The 15,423-nt window shown below is 46.7% G+C and overlaps 1 protein-coding gene across 8 annotated transcripts in view; it reads right to left on the bottom strand.

The window, feature by feature from the left end:
- Positions 1-252: 252 nt before the first annotated feature.
- The window catches only part of MYO1C (myosin IC), a 62,510-nt gene continuing 47,339 nt past the window's right edge, over positions 253-15,423 (bottom strand). For 5 of the 8 annotated variants that reach the window (XM_072937342.1, XM_072937345.1, XM_072937341.1 and 2 more), the window contains exons 5-32: positions 13,562-13,642; positions 12,702-12,881; positions 12,410-12,508; positions 12,078-12,191; positions 11,539-11,610; positions 11,211-11,334; positions 10,922-11,000; positions 10,188-10,293; positions 9,791-9,871; positions 9,364-9,455; positions 8,718-8,812; positions 8,537-8,583; positions 8,225-8,305; positions 7,962-8,067; positions 7,387-7,504; positions 7,047-7,160; positions 6,801-6,877; positions 6,637-6,705; positions 6,309-6,393; positions 5,953-6,112; positions 5,240-5,323; positions 4,081-4,174; positions 3,916-3,971; positions 3,371-3,506; positions 2,775-2,845; positions 2,430-2,527; positions 2,167-2,266; positions 1,533-1,689 (exon numbers count right to left, since the gene is read on the bottom strand). In XM_072937342.1, coding sequence (XP_072793443.1) covers positions 1,663-1,689; positions 2,167-2,266; positions 2,430-2,527; positions 2,775-2,845; positions 3,371-3,506; positions 3,916-3,971; positions 4,081-4,174; positions 5,240-5,323; positions 5,953-6,112; positions 6,309-6,393; positions 6,637-6,705; positions 6,801-6,877; positions 7,047-7,160; positions 7,387-7,504; positions 7,962-8,067; positions 8,225-8,305; positions 8,537-8,583; positions 8,718-8,812; positions 9,364-9,455; positions 9,791-9,871; positions 10,188-10,293; positions 10,922-11,000; positions 11,211-11,334; positions 11,539-11,610; positions 12,078-12,191; positions 12,410-12,508; positions 12,702-12,881; positions 13,562-13,642 — 2,646 coding nt within the window. In that variant the 3' untranslated portion in view covers positions 1,533-1,662. Of the gene's footprint in view, positions 1,690-2,166; positions 2,267-2,429; positions 2,528-2,774; positions 2,846-3,370; positions 3,507-3,915; positions 3,972-4,080; positions 4,175-5,239; positions 5,324-5,952; positions 6,113-6,308; positions 6,394-6,636; positions 6,706-6,800; positions 6,878-7,046; positions 7,161-7,386; positions 7,505-7,961; positions 8,068-8,224; positions 8,306-8,536; positions 8,584-8,717; positions 8,813-9,363; positions 9,456-9,790; positions 9,872-10,187; positions 10,294-10,921; positions 11,005-11,210; positions 11,335-11,538; positions 11,611-12,077; positions 12,192-12,409; positions 12,509-12,701; positions 12,882-13,561; positions 13,643-15,423 lie in introns of all 8 variants that reach the window. The other 3 variants (XM_072937343.1, XM_030288066.4, XM_030288067.4) reach the window with 1 other exon arrangement.

Raw genomic sequence — 15,423 nt, 5'->3', positions numbered from 1 at the left:
GAGTTGTGCTGCTGGGAGCAGCCCTTTTATCCAGTCTTTCCCTATATAAATCCCTGGGAAATGGTTGGTGAATTCCTCTCACCTGCTGTTCAGCAGTTCTCATCCAGTGCAGTGCCATAGATGGAGAGAAGGGACACAGGGTATCTGCTCTGCTGGGAATAACCTGCTCCTTGGAATGGACACAGAGCTGGGGCTGGGGTCAGTCCCCACCCCCCCAAACCACGTAAGGAAGCTGCATCAAGGACACGGGGGTTGGTTTTTTGTAAAAATTTATTCAGCGTAGTCTGGCAGAGGTTATACACAACATCTGCAGCGTGCTCTGCACACTCTGAGCACATCTGGGGATGGCCTGCAGTGTATCCCACATTCCAGCCAAGAGCAGGGCTGGACAATGGCATCGTGTCAGGAGCCAGAGCAGGAGACAGAGCTGAGGCTGTGAGAGAGGCAGCAGTGGGTGAGAGGCATTCAGGGCTGGCTGTGGCTGCAGCAGGATGCAGGGAAGGGTGTCTAAGGCAAGGAGAGCAGGATGCACAGGCTGGGCTGTGGAGCTGTGCCGTGGATGCAGCAGCAATTCCCCATGGAGCCGTGCACCCTGCAGCTGTTTGGGGTAAAGGAAGGTGCTGAGGAGGAACCTGTGCTGCAGCCAGCACCCAGCCCCTGTGTCACTGGAGCTGTGGGGGGCAGCAGCAGTGCCCAGCCCTCCCTGGTCAGGCAGCACTGAGGCACTGGTATAAATACTGTGAGAATCAGACTTCCAGTTATAGATAGGAAGAGGAAAAGCTATTTTTCCTGAAGGTGCTGCTCTGAGCCTGCGGAGCTGTGTGGGGAAGGGGCAGTGTGGACTCCCAGACAGGGAAAGAAAGAAAGAGGGGAGAAGCTCATGTTCATCCCATGGCCAGCCCAGAGCAGTGGTAACCTCTGCAGTTTGTATTACATTGTGTTTGTGTGGATATGAAAAATTCCTATGGTATAAAAATAGAGAGCAAGAAATGGGACAGCTGACTTCAAAAAAAGACAAGTCTCTGGCTCCTGATCAGTGAAGTTACAGTATGGTTTTTTCAGGTTATACCTTGTAACCATAAACTAAAACCAACAGAATTTCCAAATCTAAAACATAAAAGTTTCCACATCAACTCTATCTCTCGTAGTGCATCTCATCCTTGGCTATAAAGTATTTACAGATTTTATTCATTTACACAATATGGCTTCACTATATTTGTAACACAAAGCATTAAAACATCCCCGAGCAAAATTCTTCATAAAACATTCTGAATACAAAGTTTGGCATTTCAGTGATTTGGCTGAGAAAGCAGCAGAGTTACTTGGTTTCTGATTGTGCTTTTTTTTTGGTGATGACAAGCACAAATTTTGGTCATTTCCATCAGGGCTTAACTCTCCCTCAAAGCCCAGCTGGAGGTCCCGAGCTGTGGTTGCAGGGATGCTGTGCTGGACCCCACGTTCAGTCGGGTAAGGAGGGGAGGAGAAGGCCTTTGTTTGGGACTTTGAGAGTAAGACAAGAGAGCAAGGATGTATTTTGTGGTTGTTCTGAAAGTGCAGGTCTTTGGTACTAACAGAAAGAGCAAAGCGAGGAAGGGGGGTTTGCTGGGAGCAAAGTTCAGCCAATTCCGTGGAGGGAAAGGTCCTGGAGCAGGGAATTTTTTATCATCGGGAATTCAACCGAGGAGCGACCTGCAGGAGAAGGACAGGTTTGAAAGTGTGTTCAAAATGCTGTAAAAGTTTTAATTCCTCAAAATGCTGAGGCTGTTTGGAGGATGGGAAACCCTCTGATTCTAACGGGAGCTCTCAGCTCTGCTGGAAGGGGTGTCAGTGCAATCTGGATTTGTTCTGGATAAGCTGGGGTCTGACAGTGCATAAATCAGCTGTGGGGCTGATCTGACTGCCAGCATCACCACAAACAAGCTGAGAAGGGGAGAGGATTTTATTTGAGGTTTTAAATGTATTGAAAATTTGTTTTGTTATGGAATAAAATTAATCTTGTGGGTGGAAATAAAAAGTGAGGACAGTCCCTTGCTGAGTGTGAGGAGGAGCCCTGTGCTCAGCTCCAACTAGGGGAAAGGCTGGGGTAGCAGGAACATCCCATGGCATGTGTCCCATGCCAGAATGCTGGTTTGGGTCCAGGGTAAGTGATCCCCAGCCCACACTCACCACTGTTAGATGCCCGTTCTTGGCTTTGGCTATGAGCAGTTCTGAGCCCGAGATGAAGTCGATGATCCCTTCTTTGCCTTGTCCCGCTGTGAACTTTATGCTGTGAAGAGCAAAGGGTGAGAACAGCCCTGGTGAGCGTGTGGGACTCTCCAGGAGCTGGGTGCTGACAGAGCTGCAACAGATGTGCTCAGGAGCCTTGGCTGAGGTGGGTTGGGTACATTTGGATGGGGTACAGGAAGAAGCAGGGCCCTGGTGTCACTCACCTGCCCTGGTTGATGTTGATGTTGTTGATTTTGTTGGCCAGAATAGCTGTTTTTGTCAGTGTCTCAATGACGTGGTCGCTCTGCAGGACAACATCACCCTGGGAGGAGAGTCCATGCTGTAGGATCATGGCTTTGGTGTCACTGCACCAAAACCAACCCCTGCTGTAAGGGACAGGGGACAGGGACAGTCCCAGAGGGGGTGAACAAGCACTGCTTAGCCCCAGCTGAGAGCGCAGGGAAATAGCAGTGAAAGAGCTGTCACGAAGTCACACCCCTGTCACCTTGTCACCCCCTCCTCCCAGGCGGATGTGCTCCCTGGAGGAGGGAGGGATGAGCCCCCAGTACCTTCTGCTTGTTGTCCTCGCAGTGCACATGCAGCACAAACAAGTTGTCGCTCAGGCTGCTGACGGAGATGCCTGGGGAGAGGTGGGAGTGTCACTGGCACTGCCTGGACTGCTCCAGCAATGCAGCAACTGCTCCCACCCAGCACAGCTGAGAGGCTGGAGGGGGCTGAGGGGAGAGGCTTCAGGGCCCACACTGCAGCAGGCTCAGCAGTTCCCCTTCCTAAGAATCGGGCCCCTGTCAGATATTCCAAGGGCCAAAAGCTGCAGCAGTGGCTCAGGCAGCTGCTGTGCTGCAATAGTGCAACTGCCCCATGGCCAGACCCTGCAGAAATCCCTGCAGGGATTCTGGGATTTCCCAGACCCTGGGAAATCACTCAGGGAGGGTTGAGGGAGATTAATTGAGTAATTTTGGTGACATTTTATGGAGCTTCATTTTAGAAAAATGCAATTTCAAGACACTAAAACGCTTGCCAGGATCAGCTCATCCCATTTTTGTCCAGGACAAAGATAAATGGAAGTTTGTAGTGGTACATGTGAAAGTGCAGCTGAGGAGCAGGGGCAGGGGAGTGCCCAGCACCATCCTTGTGCCGTTCCCACCTGTCAGGTTGGAGTAGTCGATGCGCTGCTTGATCTTGGAGTCCTCCACCACGATGGCCGAGCTCTGGGTGAGCAGCAGCTGCCGTGCCCTCGCCTTGTAGCCCCTCCTGTCGTACTTGACCACGGGCACTGCATACTGAAACACGAGTGAGCAGGGCCAGATCCCACCTGGGGCACTGCCAGCCCCCAGCAGGCACCAACCAGGGCTTGGGACACCAGGAATGCAAAAAATTCTCTGTGCCAGAACCTCCTCACTGCCCCAGAGCAGACCCTGGTGGCTGCACTGCCTGGGGACTGGGAAACCGAGGTTTGGTGTCACTCTGGGGGTTTCCCTCTTCCCCTGCAGCTGTAACCCATTCAGTTCTGAACTGCCATCATTAAACTTCCCAAATCTCCACTTTCTAATCCATCAACTCTTCCCAGACTGTATTAAGCTTGTAATACTTTTGAGGACAATGTAATATTCTTGCTGTACTTTCTCCAGAGATCTAATTTGCCCTTCTTCTGAATAACTGGGAGCATGGCAAAAGCTTGACATCTCTCACCTTAAGTGCTTCATTTTCTAATGCTTGAAGGACTTTAGTATTTATTTCTTCTCTACCTGTATTAAAACCAAAAACATGGGGAGTCAGAAAGGAATTTCCAGCAAGAAAATAGTTCATTAATCCCCCCCTTCCTTCCTCCTTTTAAACTTGGCAACCCCCACTCACCCAGTCGAGTGTTGATGAAGAGCCTGGGAACACTCTGAGGATAATTGTCTTTTTTACCCTTGAAAATCTCACTGGCAATTACTTTTTGTTCCAACTGCAAGGACAGAAGAAGTGTTCTTATTTAGTATAAAATTTCTCCTCATTAAAAAGATACATCTGTGTTAGGAGAGATGTTCCCTTTGTGGTTTTATTAGCAGTCATAATTTAGTCCCTGTTTGGATGAGGAGTCACCCTAAACTTTCAGTCCCTGGAGGTGGCAGAGCTCCAGCCCCTGTCAGTGATCTGAGCCTTGGCTGGGCTCCTCTGCTCCAAGAACAAACCAGGGGCTGGGACAGTGGGAAATCCCCACTGCTGTACTTGGGGATACAGCAGTGACTCAGGACAAGGCGCCTGGGATGATTTACAGGGAAAAATGGGGATAAAAGAGGCTCCTTATCAGGGAGTCTGGTTTGCTGGGGGAAAGCAGCTGCTGAGCTGAGTTAATCCCATGTCCCTAATCACAGGCTCAGCCCCAGCCTGTCATTCCAGGTGTCCATGCACTGCAGAAGGTGAGAGATGGTGCAATGAAAAACCTTCCTGGCAGTTACAGCCAACATCTATTCTCTTTCTTTACTGAGCTTTTTTTTAATACAAAAACTCCCTCCCCCTACCTTTCAATGAGATGACTCAAATCTCAGTATTATTTTTATTCTTTTTAGCTACAACAGAGCAGCTGAAATGGTTCCTATAACTTCTCTGTTTGGAAAATGACTGGGTTTGTGTCTGCAGGATTCTTACTCTCTACTTTACATGGTACAGGCAGAATAATGCAGCTTCTTATATTTTTAGATTCCATGGGCAGAGTAGCAGGGCTTTTCAATAGAGAAATTATGTGGAGCCGTGGCTCCACAGCCTGTTTAAATAGTATCTATTGAAATATGTATAGAATGGAGTCTCTTCTGTGCACATTCCAGGCTTTTAGTGTTTTGTGTCTAACCTAAACCCAAATCAGTGACGCTTTCCTGTGGCACCCCAGAAAGCAGCGATTCACATCCCTCAGCTCCCCACTGCTGCCCAGGGCAGGGCCTGGCCCTCCCATCCAGCTGCTCCCCTCCTCCATTCCCCGAGAGTCCTGCCCTTGGCAAAGTCAGGGAACCTGCAAAGGTGCCCTGCAAAGTACCTGCTGCTTCCACTCGGGGCTGATCCTCTTGCAGTAGGTCCAGACCATGTTCTGCATGCAGAGCCTGCGCAGGAGCTGCGACGTCTGCGGGGAGCACGGGAGAGGGCACGGGTCAGACCTGGGTGCAAACCCACAGGGACACATCCAACAGCCCAGAACCAGGGACAAACCCACAGGGACACATTCAGCAGCCCAGAACCAGGGACAAACCCACAGGGACAAACACCCAGCAGCCCAGAACCAGGGACAAACACCCAGCAGCCCAGAACCAGGGACAAACCCACAGGGACACATCCAGCAGCCCAGAGGGACAAACCCAACAGCCCAGAACACTGTTAAACCCATAGGGACACACCCAACAGAGCAGCAGCAACTGCAAAAAATGCCCTGCTGGGTTAAAAAGCTGTTTTGTGACCAAGAATTAAATAATAAGTAGTTGATTTTTTGCCTTTCTCTATGAGCTGTACCTTCCATCCAAATAATTCTTTGGATAAGGTAACTGGGTTTTTGTTTTGAGCAGATAAACCAATTCAAGCAGATGCAGGATAATAACAGCAACAGAGGGAACTGAATTTGTTAAGAGAAAATGGAAGGGAATTTCAGAAATGGATGAGAAGCCCAGGAGAAAATGGTGTTGCAATAGCAGCACACTCCAAGAAGCTGCAATCCTCTGGGCCTGGATTCCCCTCCCACATCCCAGGGCTCATTCCCACCTCACAGAGTGATGGGGGAGGAGTTGGCCATGATTTGTCCAAGACATTTTTTGGTAAGTTCCTCTTGAGGTTCATCAGGAAGGAGAATCGGATGTAATCCAGGAAATACTCGTTCTCTGGGCACCGCGGGTGGTTCCGGTAAATGAAGCCTTTAATGAACCTGTGGGTGTGGAAAATATTCTTAGAAAATTTTAAAAGTCATCCAAATTAGTGCTATTTAAAGGTTCTATTTCCTGGGTTTTATTTAATTGTTGTAATTTATTTTTAAAAAACTCTGTAGTGACAAGAAAGTTTATTTTTAGCATCTGATTGTTAAGGGATGTGATGTCTGAGGGCTTGGGCTGCTCTTCACACACCTCCTGATTGTCTCCACTGCCCATTTCCTCTTGGCAGCTTTTCGACGTCCCAGGGTTCCCCTCCACCAAGACTGGATGGTGATGGCTAAAAATAACACAGAGATTTTGCATTAAGGGAGCTCCTTCATCCCCAGACTGACTCCACACAAAACTGGCCCAAAAAATGCTCAGGAAAACCCACTCTGGAAATAATCAGCTTTCAGTGGGGCATGGAGGCAAGAATATGAGTTTTCAGTAATCTGATACATGGGATGAATGTCAGTAAAAGGATGGGAATTACTGTGGGAGCTGCTGGGGGAACGTCTCTCCCTCCTTCTGTGTTTCATACCTGAGTGTTTCATGGTCAGGAATTTCTTCCGGCGGTAGAAACCTCTCCATGTCGCCTGCATTTTTGTGGCTGAAATTGCAAGAAAAGCAGCAATTTGCAACTGTGACCAAGTACATTTGGGTAGAAAAAGAGTCAACTTTTTAAAATAGAAATTTACTGCTCACCCAGACTCTGCTTCCTCACTTCCAGAGCATCTTCTGTGGCAAACAAGGTCTTGGGAAAGCGGATAAAAATCTTTGTTCTGGAAGTAGAAATGCAGAATTACATTTTGCATGCTAGAGCAACTTGCTTTTGGCATCCCCTTTGGGCTCTGTAATCTTTCCCTCCCCCATTATCTAGAGAAGCTTCATTTCAAAGGGACAACAGAGACATGCAGTGATCCATAACCTCAAACTGAACACAGAACTGACCGTCCCATTTTGTATTCTTCTGGTTTGTAGCCAAGATGCTTCACCAGCACAGCCACCCCATCGTAGGGCCGCCCATCCCATGTGGGCCACGTCTCTGGACACAGGGATTTGTACCTGGGAATTGGCAGGAGAGGAAATCTTAGGGAGAGAAGTGCAATCCAAGGAGCAGGAGAATCAAGGGAAGGGAGAGGGGTCATGGGAAGGAGACAGCCCAAACTTCCCACTCCTCTAGGTGGTAAAGCTGCTCTTGTGCTGCTCAGAACAGCTCCCAGCCTCAGCAGCAATGGATGAAGCTCGGGGAGAGGGATGAGCAGAGGAAAGAATTCCAAAGTAGCTTCACCTCTGCAGGAAAACCTCGTATTTTCTGCGGTAGGCGAAGCCGGCTCTGCGCACCCGGAGGTTCTCCATCAGCCCCAGGTATTTCACCTGGTGTCGGATCAGGACTTCATCAAATCGGTCTTGGCAGGGCATGGAAAGGGACAAACACCATCAGTGCACAGCTGCCCCTTGCTCTAGAGAAGGGGAATGTTCAGCTCTGGTTGTATCTCACAGGATTAACCTCCAATGAATCCTCACAGCACAAGTCCCACACAATTTTGTGTTTCCTGCCTTCTCCCCTCCTATCCCTTTTTAATTATTTATATTTAGTTCCAAAATGAAGTTTTTCCTTTGGGATGTTTTATGCATAGAGGAACCAAAACTGAGGGAGAATAAGGTGATTATAATGAATTTACACAGGTCAGTAATTGTTTACTTTAACCACCACCTTCCTCTACCCAAGAGCATTGCTCCTATTGCGATTCCTGGCTGCTGGCACTCCATCCCCTCCCTACAGAAGCTCAGCCCCAAAAGAACCCAAAATCTTTTGGCTCCTTTCTGTGCCTCCCTGACTGGGATGCAATCCCTGGGCCATACCAGCCTGTTTGGCATCGTTGGGTTTCATGCAGCGAATGTAGGAGGGTTCTTTGGACATCAGGATTTCCATGAGTTTGGAGAGGCTGTTTTTGAACTGAGTTGCTGCCTAGGAGAAAAAAAAGAAAACTACACGTGAAGGGATGACTTGGAGCTGGCTACAAACCAGCAGAATACATCATGAGGGGTTTGCATTCAGATCATGTCAGAGTTCATGTTTCAAAAAGGGGAATGGCCACAGCCCCCTCCAGCTCTGGAGCTCTCACCGTTTCAGGTCTCTTTTTGTCTGTCAGCTCTGTCCTATCAAAGCACTGGTTTATGATGGGGTTCTCCGAGTTGCACATGGTCTGCAGAGAGAGATGTTTTCAGAGATGAAGTACAGAGAACTACCAGAGAAACCTGAGGACAAAACTATTTAAAAGAACAAAATGAACACTGGGGTCTCAGTCATTTCAGAGCGCAGCCCTGTGGACACACAGCCTTCAGGTGGAGTCTAGAAGAATCCTTTCCCTCAGGTACCACCTGACTTTAAACCCAACTCCCCATTCTATCCTGGAAACTCCTCTCTCCACACTCACCTCCTTCAGGTTCCGGAAGAGAAGGTCGTTGTTTTTATCTAGAAAACCTGGAAGAAAAACAAACCACTCAGGCTGTTCCACTGGGGCCTTAAGGCAGGGATTTGAGATTTGAAATTAATCTGGTTGATCAAATGATGTGGGGATGTATTTAAGGCTCAGACTTTTGGTTTTTCTGTGTTACCTGCAACACTGTAGGTGACATCCCCAGCGTAGTGCGAGAGCCGGAACTCCTCCCGCCCCAGCGACTTGCGCGTCTTCTGGTCAGCGAGTTTGTGCCTGGGGAGGGAGCAAACACCCTCAGGAGAAACAAAATCCTGCAGGATTCACTTCAAAAAGCACCAGCACATTCAGTCCTGGAGCAGGACTGTGCAAAGGTGAGCAAGGAATGCAAACTGGACTTGGGGATTTTCAGGTAAATAAAGTTATCAACCAGCACATCATAGAAGTGTCATTAAATGTATTTATGTTTTAATTAAAAGGGAAATTTCAGTGTTCCTTGCAGAGTGGTTCTGTGTGCACATAAGATGTAGACATCCTAAACTGAACATTCAGAACAAAAGCAGAACATTCAGAATAAACAGACATTTGGAGCTCCAAAACTGAAGTAAATAATCTGCAACGTGAGAGGTGAGTCAGTAACAAGAGTTTTGTTGCCCCTATTGCAGTCTGAAGCTCAGTCAGGCACTTAATGTTGACAACATATTTTATGTTATCTTAAATATCAATCAAATCTCTCTGTAAAAGAAAATTACCATCTTTTATGTGGGACCCAGCACAGTGAGGATGTTGTTCACACACTGGAATCCCTCAGCTGAGAGAACACTCACGTGAGAAAATGAGGGTGGTTCTTCACAGTCTCCTCCAGTTTCTCCAAGAATGTTGTGTCTGTGGCATCCCCAGGTCTCAGACACTCCTCATCCTACAAACACACAAATTCCAGGGATTTCTGACTGGGCTCTGCCTCTGAAACTCTCCTTCAGTTTGGCCTTTCCACAGATAAACAACTTTTAGCTCAATAAATGAAGAATTCTTGAGCTGAAAAGGAAAACATTTCCCTCCTTACAGACTGCCTGGATTGGGAGCTGCTTTCCTCACAGCCCATGGAGGTGATGCAATGACTTTTAATGGTGTCATTATTCAGTGTATTACTGCTTTTCCCACCTACTCAAATACTTCCAACATAAACAGATTTTTCCCCATGTTTTCCACTACAATGCCCAAAATTTTTCCTTCAAAACTATGTTTTCAACTCACCAAAATAGAAATGATGCCTTTGAATTTCTCTTCCACCAAATCACAAATTATTTTGTTATTGAAATACTGAACTGGTTCCCACTGCAAAGACAAGAAATCACACTTAGGTGAAAACAACTCAAGACTGGAAAAGAAATGTAAATTTCAGAACATTTCAGAGAGCACCTGATTTAAACAATCTTTATGTCAAAGCTTTTTCACTCATCTCATTTGTTTTCCTGACATTGCCTTTATTAAAATCAGAGTAAAATCTTGGGATGGCATTACTCAATTCCAGCTGTCTCACACAGTTACCAGGGTTTCAACAAGAAGGGAAAAAGGGAAATTCTTTACTCCTTGATTTGGAGATCATGGCAGGGTCTCAGGAAGGAGAGGGAAGGGGGATTTGGGCTCTTACCGCGATGCCCTCGGACTCGTACTCCTCCTGCTCTGACTTCAGGGTCAGCTCTATGAAGAGCTGCTGCAACTTTTCATTGCAATAATTAATACAAAACTGCTCAAAGCTGCAAAGAAAAATCAGAAAAATAATCACTGTTTGTAAAGAAGGAGCTACAAACAGTGAGAGGAGCAGGGAAACAGTGAATCAAGAAAAATAGATTTTTGTGATGTGTTTATTTACAGACTGCATGCATTTAGTAAGTTTGTTATTTAGGGAAACTCAAAGAGTTCCAGAAGGAGGGGAAAACGGACATGAAGGATGGAACATGAGGAACACAAAAGCCTTGAATAAAGGCCCAATAACACTGCAAATTTGAGAGTCTTGGTTCAGTGCTGCCTGCCAGGGAGGTTCCAGACTCTGCCAGTCCCATCCCTGGTTTATCACCACCATGGGAAGATGCCACAACAGCCACCCCTGGGCTGGAGAGCTGGACAAAGGCACAGCTCAACGTAAGGTGTGAATACAACCAAAAAACAACAGCTGATTTTAAATACCAGCACCATTAACAGCTGTAAATGCTAAATTATTAGCTGGATGTTGTGTTAGAAGCCATGTGATTAGCAGTTTTTCACCTGATGTCCTGACATTTAAATGCCACCTCCCTTACTAAGAAAGAGAACAAAGCCTTGTTTCACAAGGGAGAGAAAACAGCATAAACTGAATAATGTAATTCAGAATTTATCAAAACAAACCTGTTGTGCTGGAAAACCTCAAACCCATAGATATCCAGCAATCCTAGAACTGTTGTACTTCTCCAGCCTGGAAACTTCTCTTCCTGCAACAGAGCAGAAAACAAATGCAGGTATTTACTCACAGCTATGATCCATACCTGGATCTCCATCATCTAATCCCAGCGTTTACTGCACAATTCAGAAAACAAATGAATTTAGGAATGACTAAAAGCATGGAACTCGCTTTGAGGCTGAAAGATGTGGCAATTGCTTTCACGTTTGGCTGAATCTCAACAAGCAGAAGGTTCACTTGCCTTGTAAGCCAGGGATTTGTTGACCTTGTTGACCAGCCAGGAGAAGGTGCGGCCGTAGACGGCCTTGGCGAGGGCGTCCCTGGCGTAGGCTGCCTGCTCCAGGTTCAGGGGACTCACCAGCTGCAGGCAGGAGCAGAGAGAACCCCTCAGCACCCCAAAACCAAGGGATCCCCTTTTTCCTGCCTCATCATCGCTCAACAGCCACTCAAAAGCACCCTGCTCATGCTCAGCAGGTACCAGTGGCACCCCTGCAGTGACAGCCTCCTGGCAGAGCTGATTCATTTAATCCCATCTGCCTCCCACATCCCCAGGGCCTGTTCTTACCTCCTCCCCTTTTGCTATGATCTTCTTGTGGATCAGTGCATCCCGAAGAACAGAGCCATCCACTGCCAGCAGCTGCATGCAGGATATTCAATTAATTTATGGAGCTGTACATTCCATTCTCCTAAAATCCCAGCCCAGTGAAACAACCCTTTATTTCCACCCACACTAAACAACTCTGCAGCACCAATCCCTCCCTTCCCTCCTTTCTGACAGGGATATGAGCTAACAAATGAATTGGCTGGAAGGAAGTGACCAAGCAAAAGCACTAAGGTGGTTCTTTCTTTAAAACTCATTCCCAAAGTCCATTCCTCCCTCACTGTGGAAGCCTCAAGGCAGGGGTGGGTCAGGTGGTAAATAGAGAAGTTGTCAATTAAATGGGTTTGATGATAATATTTGCATTCTATTTAGGTGAAAGAAAAGTGAAATTTATGAGAACTTCTAAATCACAGTCTAAAACTGTATGCTGGTATTAAGGTCAAAGTAAGGAATCCTCTACAATTCACCTTTCCTGTAACATCTCCCTCACTGGTGATACTCACCCTGGCCAGGTATTTAATCTGATTCTCTGTGGTGACCTGAGCATTCCCCTGCTCATCAGCAGCAAACTGGACATTCCCCAGGTGCAGGACACTGGCCACAATGCTCAGCAAATCCTGCCATGGAAGCAACAGGCAGAGATCAGGATGATGGAATGAACACACAGCAAGGTTTTTGTGTTAATTCACTTTTTAGGAAAGCATTTGGTATATTTTTCAAGATTTTTGTGGGGAATACATTCATTCTGAACTGCTTCACTGATTTCAATCAGAAATCCTAAATCAAAGCAGAAAAAAATCCTTAAAAGAGGAAAATCTGTGCTGCTAAACCTCACCTCCACCTCACTGTCATTGAAGCCGATAACAGAGAGGGCTCTCCTCATGATCTTCCACTCATTTTTGTCATTTATGGAACTGACCCTTGCACAGTGACCCTAAAAAGACACAGCTTGATATAAATAAGTAAATAATCATCAAAGATACATTATCCATGCTCAATGCAGTGTGTTTGTTTTTATAGCAGCCACCTCAGAGTTATTTCTGAAGTGAGGGAAGGAAATCACAAAGTCAACTGGAGATATCCCAAGCCTGTGGTATATTATTTTAAGAATTCTAGTTAATATTCACCTTTACTAAATAGTGATACTGCTGTGGGTTCTTCTCAAGGCCCAGCCTCCTCAGCAGGTCCTCCTCCCCTCCTTCCAGCAGCTGGTAGAAGATGTGGAAGTTCCTCTCGCCGTGGTTCTGGTGCACAACTCGGGATTTCTCCAGGAGGTAGTTCAAGATGTGGCCCCCGACAGGAGCCCCCTAAACCAAACCAGACACGTGGAAAGAGTTCATTAACACTGAGGAAAATGTTTCTGCTTCTTGATTGTCTGTTCAAAGACAAGATCTGAAGCAAAAGCCCACAAAAACACAGAAAATGCTCTAATTCTGTGCCACAAGCTCTATTTCAGCACGGTGGTGATTTGAGTGCTAAAATTCCTTCTGGGAATTCACCACAGAGGGAAAGCACCAAAACTGAGTGTGGAGGGATTAAAGAAGACCTAAAGGCCTGGAGGATGGCAGTGCTGAGCTCCTCAGCCCCTGCACTGTGCCCACCACGCTGGTGTTGGCCAGTTGGGATCAGAGTGGACACAAATTCTGTGCAAAGTTACACAGGACAGGAATAATCTTCAGATGTCTCAGCTGCTTTATGTGGATTTACCTGGGGAGTATCCATTGGCACAGAGCATTGGCACACAGAAATAAAATACCCTAGAAATGAAAGGGTTTGTTTCAGTGTGTCCTTGTACAGAGAAATAAGGGAGGAATGAAAGGAGAGTGAGTGCCATGAAATCCTCTGGACCCAAACTTTGCCACCACAGGTTCTGCTTATGCTGTCACCAAGGAAATGCAAAGCACTCACTGCACACACACAACACAAGAACACGGAGAGCTCCTAGAACTGGGACCAGTCCTGACACATAAACCCAACTCCAAGTTACCCTGTAATCGAACTGCACATCCATGTACTTCCCAAACCGACTGGAGTTGTCATTCCGAAGGGTTTTTGCGTTTCCAAAGGCCTGAAATGAAATGATCAGAGAAAATTAAGTGAGTACCAAGTCAGATTATTTATAACACTTGGGTGAAGCTGCCAGTTATTTATTTACAGCCCAGGATTTTCCTTCCTGGAAACCCAGAAGGAAACAGATTGCTCCCTGAATTCTGAAGCTGATCTTTACACCCTGTGCAAGCAGTGCAGATGGAACACCCTCTGAAAACACTCCCATCCCCCTGCACGCTGATTTTAATGCCAGTCCACTGCTGGGAACATATGTCACGTCTGACAGCCCTTCCCAAGCCTCCTCTGCCACCACAGCCGTTTGTCACTGCCTGAGGGGCTGCAGGGCTTCCTGCTGCTGGGAGCTCACCTGGGACACAGGGATATAGGGACATAGGGATACAGGTGAAACGTAAACTTTAAGGCATTTAGAGATTTTGAGGAGTTAAGATTTTAGCTAGAAATAAGCCTTACTAGAGTTAATTAAAATAAGAATAATAAATGAGTAGGCCTTGATGAAGTTAGGAGTTAGTAGTTAACTAATAATTAATTGCTTGTCAGCACAATGTTTGGTTAGCTGGGTTTATAATGAAGAATATAGAAACTGATAAATAGCTTTTAGGAACATAAGACAATTGTGGGCCTCCTCTGTTCTGAAACCAATTGAAGACAAGGAATGGGAGTTCTACCAAGAGTTCATTTGTCACATTTGCATTGAAAAGGTAGAAAGGTCAGAACGAGGAAGACTTCATTTACTTCCTCATTTTGGGACCCCTCCCCATAAAAGGGACCACCGACCCATTTCAAGGGACAAACTACGCATGCTTAATAGCTTTTGGAGTGATTAGCATACGAAGCGGGGAATGGGATGTACCAAAATTATGAATATGCATTTGTATTTTGTATATTCAATACTTGTATGGATAAAAAGACTCTGTAATCACCTAAAAGGTGCGGTGTGTATTTGGGAGCTATCCCGCACGCTGCCCGGCGTCGAATAAACATACACTTTCTAACTTTAAACTGTTAGAGAGTTTTTGTCCGTCACAGTTGGATATCGATACTAGATCAATATCCATATTTCTTTAATAAATCATTTTGGCGAGCCAGCCAGGAGGACTGCTCTCTCTGGCCGTGGGGCCGGTGGGGTCCGGGACCCCTCTGGGCGCCCACCCAGAAATTTCTGGGAAGAGGGATCCTGCGATCTCGCTGACTACCCGGGGAAAGACCAGAACCTGCTGGACTACGGACAAGAGGTATGTTTATATTTGAGGGAAGGTACCTTATTATATAGGCAGTTAAAAAGACACGAGAGACGTCTCGTATCCGAGGTTGGTAGTCTGTGCCTCGTAGAGGAGGCAGCAGCACCAAAAGGTTGGTAGTCTGTGCCTCGTAGAGGAGGCAGCAACACCAGAAGGTTGGTAGTCTGTGCCTCGTAGAGGAGGCAGCAGCACCAGAAGTTTTGTAGTCTGTGTCTCGTAGAGGAGGCAGCAGCAAGGTTGGTAGTCTGTGCCTCGTAGAGGAGGTAGCAGTACCAGAGGTCTAGCAGTCTGTGCCTCGTAGAGGAGGCAGCGGCTGTGGTGTTGTGGATTTAGATTGGAGCAGGAGTGGCTCTGATCTCAGTTTGTAATTTGAAAGGTGCACCTTAGTAATCCATAATTTGGGTGGTTAGTCTGAACCTTGGGACGCGAAGCGTCCTGTTGTGACAATTTGGGTTGTGGCCCCAAGCGCTGTATGTGTGTGTTGTAACCGGATCCGTGTTTGTTTAGTGAGTTTGTGATTTTGTGTGTTTAGGCTGTGGAA

This window comes from Taeniopygia guttata, chromosome 19 (assembly GCF_048771995.1).
Source record: "Taeniopygia guttata chromosome 19, bTaeGut7.mat, whole genome shotgun sequence".
NCBI lineage: Eukaryota > Metazoa > Chordata > Aves > Passeriformes > Estrildidae > Taeniopygia > Taeniopygia guttata.
This window is presented reverse-complemented; position numbering and strand designations above follow the sequence as displayed.